This window comes from Folsomia candida, unplaced genomic scaffold (assembly GCF_002217175.1).
Source record: "Folsomia candida strain VU population unplaced genomic scaffold, ASM221717v1 Fcan01_Sc036, whole genome shotgun sequence".
NCBI lineage: Eukaryota > Metazoa > Arthropoda > Collembola > Entomobryomorpha > Isotomidae > Folsomia > Folsomia candida.
In genome coordinates, this window is record NW_019091228.1 from 370,049 (window position 1) to 378,723 (window position 8,675).

The 8,675-nt window shown below is 37.0% G+C and overlaps 1 protein-coding gene across 1 annotated transcript; it reads left to right on the forward strand.

The window, feature by feature from the left end:
- The first annotated feature begins 2,568 nt into the window (after window positions 1-2,568).
- LOC118439431 lies at window positions 2,569-3,418 on the forward strand. The gene is made up of 3 exons (XM_035860731.1): window positions 2,569-2,698; window positions 2,957-3,187; window positions 3,275-3,418. The coding sequence occupies exons 2-3, from the start codon at window positions 2,981-2,983 to the stop codon at window positions 3,416-3,418; spliced, it is 351 nt and encodes a 116-aa protein (XP_035716624.1). The 5' UTR covers window positions 2,569-2,698; window positions 2,957-2,980.
- The last annotated feature ends 5,257 nt before the right edge of the window (window positions 3,419-8,675 follow it).

Sequence of the window (8,675 nt, forward strand, 5' to 3'; positions counted from 1 at the left end):
ATTTCAAAAAGTTGACCGTAGGACAATGTGTCAAATTTCATCAATTTCCAAAATCAATGTTAAGGCTGAGAATAAGACATGGAATAGGAGGAACACAACTATGGACTCAAATGAACGTGGCCTATCTCCTTTCCTGCTGATTTAGGCTGAGAAAAATCTATCGACATGCCCCAAAGCAATTAACAAATCGGTCTTAACTTGGTCTCAAGATAACCGCAGTTTTCGAACCTTTTTTAACGTTTTCGAGCAACTGGCATCATACCTTTTGATGAAAGTGCAGTTTCGCAAGATAAGTTCGATCCAAATAAGTTGCAGCGTTATGCAGCTATGAACAATAATGATCAGTGGAAAAACAAAAATGACAAGAATGAAAATCTGTCCCCTTATAAGGCATGTATGAGTACTCGCAAACACTCTAATTTGAAAACTTTGCTACAAAAAATGTTAATAAGAGCCTAGTATTTAATTATGAATAGGTGTTGCAGTCGCTGGATTGATATCAACCAATTTTCTGACATACTCACTCTTGCCCCACAAAAAAGCGCACTTGCCCCATATTCTGCAAAAACAATGGGGCAAGTGCGCGCACGTACTAAATCTTAAATAACTCATTCAAATTTGAATATTTAAAAAAAATTCTTACTGGCTATCGTGGACAAACTAATCTATATTATAATTTACAAAAGTCCAGACGAAATTTTCCGTGACATTCCAGCATTCTGATTGGCTGTTGAGATTCCCGTTTGGCCAATCAGGACACAGGGATTGTGGACATGATTATGGACATGATTATGGACACGGTTCTGGACATGATTATGGACATGATTCTGGACATAATAATGGACATGAATCTGGACATGATTATGGACATGATTCTGGACATGAATCTGGACATGAATCTGGACATGATTATGGACATGATTATGGACATGATTATGGACATCCGGACCTGAAAAAATTCCTTAGCAACGTTCAAAAATTCCGTAGCAACGTTAAAAAATTCCATAGCAACGTTAAAAAATTCGTTCGCAACGCTCGCTTTTATAGTGACGTAAAAAAATTCCTTGGTAACGTAGAAAATTCTACAGAGCCGAATTAATTTTGACAAAAGTTTTGACAAAAATACGGAGACAAAAATTAGGTCTAGAAATTGCTTATAAGATCGAATGACAAAATTTTTGTCAAAAAATTGAAGCAAAAATTTGGTCTGGAGACTGCATAATGCGGTTGAATGACAAAAGTTTCAAAGATTGAGCTGAAATTTTGTTTATAGTTTGATATTGGTAAAACAAAGTAAATCGAGGGAATTTTCAAATGGCTGTACGTTGGCTTTATTTTTCCGAATATTTAAAATCATTCACATGAGTTTTAATAGACGTCGTGGGACGGGCTTGGCGATTTAAAGCCCAGAAGGCGGAATAGTGAAGCCGAATGGATTTGATATTAATTTTGACAAAAAATTAAGGTAGATATTTGGTCTGGAGATTACGTATGAGGACAAATGACAGGACAAATTTTGGACATTAAACTAAAAATGTGGTCTGGGGATCGAATGCCAAATCTTTAGCATCGTTAACAAAATTATTTATGAAGGTTAAAATCGACAATACAGCGATAAAACTGTCTTATTATTATAAGGCAATAGACCAGGGACAACAAATCGGCCTGTCTTTAAGACGGGCTTGCAGGCTAGTGTGCAATAACTTATCACAATTTACATTTTTTGAAATTTGTTTGTTCGCCATTTGTAGCTATAAACATAATGAATTTCGTGAAATTCGCTCGCTCTTGCCCCAGTTGGCCCTATTTAGAATTATTGTAGTCGTCTGAACGCTGAAGCTAATTTTAACTATATAGTTAAAAAGCATTCATAACCATATATATGGTTATGAATGCTGCTGAATTGTTTATGGCCTATGTACTAAGTTGTTAATGGGTTTCCAGGATGAGCAATATTTTTTATTAATTTCTGAGACATTGTTCTTTGTTTATCATTTGACGAAGTTTTACCTGATTTAATCGATTTTATTTCAATGCCAGTGACCCTTTACAACTTTCAAGTATGTTATCCATAACCAAATCCAAACATACTTAACTTAACCGTCAACCTTTTACACGTCTCAGTTCCTTTTAACCCTTTCCACGATCAACTTGAACTTGAGCAAGTTACCCCAACACCCCACGACTTTGCCAGTAATTATGAAATTTCTAGCCTTAACGGTGTTACTCTTTGCACTCTACCACTGTAGTAGCAGTAAGCCAAACGATGCTATGGAAGGGTAAAATTTTTAAATTATTATTTAGTAGAATTCCGGTAAACAAATTATTCCTAAAATTGAAATTTTGTGTTACTTCAATTTCTCAGAATACAAAGACCTGGTCCAGAGTCACCCCTGCATATTGTATCGGCAAACGGAGTTCCGTTAAATATCTCATCGTTATCCGACTCTACCAGAGATGCTAGTGTAAGTTAGGCTAGATAGTTTTTAAGTTAAATTATTTAATTAAATAATTGAAATTAACATCTTATCAAAATTATAATTTGGTGTTTTAGACGCAGTATTACATATTTCTCCGAAGTACTTACTGGCGATGTCTCACGTGCGACTGCGCAAACGAGAATCAAGCGCCCAACCTGTTCGTTAGTACGGCGTATTGTTATCCCACAGCGAATCAACTTTTCTACTTGATCCCAGTTGTAAGTACCACATATTTAATTAGGCATATATGATTTGCATTTAGAGCGCCATGAGAACTTCCATAATTTTAGTTGAAGGAGTAATTTATGGTTGGAGTCACGCAAGTAATGGCAAGTATTTGGTTGTCGGGATTTTTTTGATATTCAAGGAATGTCCGAACCATAGGTCAATAATCTTTAATGGGCGTGTAATATCTTTTTGTAACAATTTCTAGCTTTACTACGTGTGTACTTATATATGGTTGCTTTACTTTTCAGGATGGCAGTGGAATCTACGTAGGCATGGATCCCACATCTGGCAAAACCGATCCACAAGTCCGGGCATCGACTACATACAGAATCGTAAATGCGGCAGATCAGCGCTGCATGGATATTTATTACGGTGCAGGAGATTCTGATGGGGCCGTTGTTAACTGGGTGGTGACGAACGACTGCAGTAGCGCGGACACTCAAAAATGGATTTTCACCGATATTGCTAGCACCTCTTATGTAAGTTGACTTCGGTTAGAATATTTTTTACCTACATTGGTATTTTTATGCTTGAGATTTACGTATGTGTGCATTTGAATTTTTCAGAACTATTATACCATTCAAAATTACGCGGTCTCTACAGACGGCTACATCACAACTCGGGGTATGAGCACAAGTGAAGGTGTCCTCGTTCACTTGTGGGGATTGGGCAGTGGTGCAGATTGGACGCAGGAATGGGCCGCTGCTTAAATGATGGTTCTAAAAATTATTTTAGTTTAAAATTAAATCAAGACGTTTAGTTCAAAAAATGTCTTAATATTTTACAAATACATCAAAAGTATCTTTTATTCATTTTAATGTATGTATTACATATGTACATATGGTTTAATAAAATGTTTATAAGACAACCTTTTCGAGAAATAATAATAGCATTTACGAATTACATAAGTACTCCTCAAATTTCCCAATTTATGAAAGCATTTATTTATAAATAGATTCCTCTAAATGCACAATTAGTTTATTTCAAGGGCTCATTTATGTTGCGGATAATTAGTCTAATGTATCAATTTATTGAATTCAAGCTCATAAATCTAAATTTGTTTATTGACTCTCCCAACTTACAACTTTCAATTCAATTTTTGGACATCGAAAAAACATACAACAATTACTAGATTCCAACCCTGTCCAAAAGTTGATAACGTTGCGTCGATAATAATATACCGTTTTAACCAAATGTACCACAATTGAAAGCAGGTGCATCCCACTAAAAATAATAAAAACGGCCGAGATTGCTTTCGAAAGATTCAACGGTTCAAAAAGATCCGGCCGTTGCATCGTGGCTACGATTGACTTTGTATGATTTCTCATGTTACTCGCAATTCCGATCGAGTAAAACGCCTGCCTTTTGAACTTGTAGCATCCACTTTCCATGAAGGTCCTCAGTCTTCGTCCCACTTTAGAGATGCCTTCGTTACTCAAATATATTGCTTTGGCCCGTCGCATAATTGGGCGTTTTCCCATGAAGAATTTTATCCAGTAGTAGTGCCTGAACACAAAAGTTATTGATATTGTTGTGAAAGTAGAATCACTTCGAGACAAACCCAAATGTAGTGGAGCATATCCTTTCAAAATTTGTTTTTTAGTGCGTTTTTTAATTATTTTTCTTTCTATTTTTGTAATTTGACTAAGAAAATGTCCAGCAAAAATTTAGGAGCTTGACAATATCCCTCAATTTGTTATTATTAGGAGACTCATTGGCCAAGTTTTAAAACTAAATCTCCATCAATCCAACTTGGATTGTACGCAGAATGAATAATTCTTGGATTATCCAAGAATCCTTCATTCTGCGTACAATGTCTCTAAATGATATTTGTCTTATTTTTAGAATAACTACGAATACACATAATTAACTTAAAAACCGACCTGGCCAAGTAATTAAGCTTGTTCCTTAACTGGATGGTAGCATCAACCCAAACTGATCGCCCACATTTTAGTAACTCTTTCTCGTACAGCTCATCCATTTGAGTAGCTGTCTGGACATTACTCAATCCTTCCGGTAAGAATTCTCGTTCTAAGGGATGCATAAGGTTGAAGGCTAGCAAATCCTCGTAAGTATCAATTTGATCCTGTTCAAAAGGTGATTTTAGAATTTACCGAACCACCAAAAAATTATGTTTTTAAAGATATGTGCTTATTACGGCCCAGGTCATAAAGCTTGAAAGTAGACCAAGAAGCGGTGATCGTATCAAACCCATGTTCGGATGCCGCTCCATTGCAAATGAAAACAGGGCGGTAAAGAACGTCGTTGCAAATGTCCCAGATCCCCTCAGAAGTTTGGCGAAAGTATCTGAACCTGCTTCACCAAGCCATCCCTTTCTGTTCAAAATGCCCGTAACATCCTTAACATCTGACAACAAGCGAAACTCTTCAGCTTGGTCTAACTTTCGATAAGCGTGTTCTTCATAAAACGATAAATTGAGCCAAACATGAGGTGGGCATGGGCTCAGGTTGTTTGAGATGTTTTGATAATTGCACATTGGTTTTGCCAAATCCTCAAAATAATCCACACTAATTTTAGAGAATAGGGCACAAACGAAGTTAAGAAGAACTCCGATATATCCTAAAAGCCAGAAAGAAACAACATGTTAAATATTATTAGTTAAATATTCTGATTTTTGTAGAATTATTGATTACCTTGTGTAAAAATTACGGAGAGCAAGAACCACGTGCCCAATCCAATCCTAATTGCAAGTCGTTTTTCCACCTGTCCAACCAGACTATACGATTGTCCAGCCAAAGATGCCACGAAGAGTGCCCATGAAGAAACCAAACGCTCAGCGCGTATTAAGCGAAGGTACAATGTAAGAAGTAATGCAATCCCTGAAGCCGTGATGATGAGGCTTATCCATAAAAATGTTTGAAATGGGATCAGAAATATTTCGAACTCATACTTCGATCTTGACCAGCAAGTTATGAAATTGTACTCATCAATGTCAGTGACAAAGGTGTAGTCTGCCGTAATTACTTCGGTGGATCTGGAAATATTATCTTAGTTTGTAGGGATTTAATTTGTAATCAACGTGTTACATAAAAAGTAGCGATTATTTAATTTGAGATAGTTTATTTCACTTATATGCCATTAGCTTTTTGAAGAGAATTAAATTTAAGAAATTAATTAATTAATTAATTAGCGTACCCAGAATAGTAACTCTCATCATGAATGGTTGGAATTGTAAGTGTAGAACTCAGGTCTTCTATAGGTAAGTGACGTATTGAAAAGTTAGTCCCACAATAAAATCCCATAGCCCTGAAGTCCCTCTCGAATGGGTGCGGTTGCATCTCAGAAGTTTCACATGTGCTTGTAAATGGGAAACTAAAAGTGGAATGCCGATGAACAATAAATTCTACCGGAGCCATTATGGTTATCGTTTCAATCAACCGACTTTGAAAAGTGCCCGACCTTAACATGCTTTTAGACGCCCAAACAAATCGTGACCCTCGATCAGCTATAACGCCAACGGTAATAAATTTCACGCTATAGGTTATAGAACAGTGTGCGCAAAAAAATATAATGTTGGAATCGGCGCTCTGATTTGCGTGGTTTTGAAATTTAATCATAAATACCACTGTATGGACAAACGGATTACCGTACTTTGACCCTAGATTCCTAGTAAAGAAACTCTTGGTCGGAAAATTCTGTTCGGAATCAGGAATCTCGTCGCTTAGCCAAAAGATAGTAAAAGGTCCTCTAAAATAGTAGGGCGCCTGTTCACCATAAACGTGCTTTCGCCTAAGTTCCGACGACATTATCAAATTCCGTGCAGAGTTGACGCCATGCAATAATTTGTCAATATGCAGAAATCGATTCTGCGATTTGCCAAGACCTTCAATCTGCGGGGACACGGCTACGACAACCAGCATACTAAGGATTGATGACAGTCTAATTCTATGAGGTTGGATAGAAGGTAGATCAATTAGTACTTTCGACCCTAGAAAATGTGTCCAGTAGCTAATTTTATATAAGGTGTTGGGTATTTCAATTTCTGGGAAATTTGTATCCAAATTGTGTTGGTCTGTCACGATGTGGAGGTGGATTCCTGATGGCGGATCTCCAATTTGGGTTAACAGGGCGACGAGCTCGGCCATAATTTCAGGAATGTATGTATTTTTTCAAATAATGACTACTGTTTAGGAGTATTATGAAATTAGTGGTACACACGATTGCTGTGTGTGATTCTACATACAGTGTAGATGAGATAATTCCTTCATCTGGTATTTAAGCAACGCAAAATATATACGAGGCTAAAACTTAATGTTCATAGAGTTATATAGAGTTTTTGAATGCAACAAACAAATAAAGAACGTCCGGGAATAAATGGGAATGGTCTGAAAATGTGGTCATAAAATCACAATGAGTTATCGGAATTTTAAACTTTTTGCATATGTATAATACCAAATACGTACCTACATAATTTAATTAATAGCTAAGGCCGCCACACCCCCGTTGGCGACTAGTTCGATTTTCTTGCGAAGATTTTTCATTAAATTTTTTCCCGAAGTTTTTGCCACTTCCGAGGTGATTTTCTTCCATCGTCCTTTGAATTTTCGAAAGGTGTCAGGCACATCTTGAAGCCGGGAGTATACTGACTTAGAACGTGCCCAGAATTTTTCGATTGGGCGGAGTTGGGGTACATTAGGTGGGTTGATATCTTTTGGTACGAAATCAATATTTTTCTTTCTGAGGTACTCGGTCACTTTCTTTGCATAGTGACAAGTGGCGAGGTCAGGCCAAAACAAAACTTTATCATTTTTGTGAAACCTATTAATAAATGCTTCCAATCCAGCCTTGACGCAATTTTTCAGATAAATATCTTGATTGATATTCCCTTCGAGAACTACCGGGTCTGATACATATCCGTGACTGGAGATGCATTGCCAAATGCAATATTTCTTTGGAAATTTGTCTTTTTTTCGTACTTTTTCTTCATAAGCCACTTCAGAGGGATCCGAGCTATGAAAAAAATGACGCCCTGGAAGATTTGAAGGGTCAACCGGAACATACGTTTCGTCATCCAGGATCACTACTTTTCCACGCATTTTCTTCAACAATTTTTGACAGCAATCCTTGATCCGACTTTCTTGTACGGGCTTGTAATTTGGTGCAGGTTTTTTGGTCCTTGCTTTGATTCCTAATTTATGGACCTTAATTTCCCCCAGGTAGCTTTTGGAAATTTTGACTTTCCTGGCAGCTACAGCTACTGACGTTGATGGCTTGGTTTTGAAAATTTTTTCAATTCTATTTTTCACTCGAGTGGTCGCTAGCTTCGCCGGACGACCAGCTGGCTTCTTGAATTGCACATTTTCGGAATCCTTGAACTTTTTTATGTAGGAATACACATTTGAACTTGGAATTCCTTCCTGCTTAAAAAAGTTCCAGGTCACCTTGGAGTCTCGGTTGGCTGTCGTGTTGTAGAACTCCATCACTCGTTTTGCTAACAGCTCCCTTTCAAACAAGCTTCTTCTACCCTTATCCATTTTTGAAATTTAAGAGTGATATACCAAATTGACCCTAATGAAGTGGGCTTTCAGAAATTTAAATTATTATAGTTCGCGGGTTTATTGATTTGTCAATATACTCGCTAGAGCGCGCATTCCCATTCATTCCCGGACGTTCTTTATGTAATTTAAACCGGATACGCGTGTTCACTTACATGCTTTTACTTTGATCAACGATCAAAGTAAACGATTTATTCCGTTTATTGCTTATGTTAAGGATAATTTTAAGAAAGGGCTTTGCTTGTGATGACATATTTAAAAACCTAGTGCTTGTGGGCATAATACTTCTACACATTTTCTTGGTAACAATATATACCGATTAAGTTGTTTAGGACGAGTAAATTACTCGTCCTAAATCGGGGGCTGCGAGTAACCAAATTATGTTTGATTAAAGGGATATAACATCGCATTATAAATTAATTTGAGACGGTTTATGCCAGACTGGAAAATG

What these genes read in the sequence shown, in the direction of transcription:
- LOC118439431 (XM_035860731.1), top strand. Translation starts at nt 2,981, where the DNA reads ATGGATCCCACATCTGGCAAAACCGATCCACAAGTCCGGGCATCGACT. An exon ending in ATATTGCTAGCACCTCTTAT is followed by an intron (nt 3,188 to 3,274) that starts GTAAGTTGACTT and finishes TGAATTTTTCAG; the next exon opens with AACTATTATACCATTCAAAA.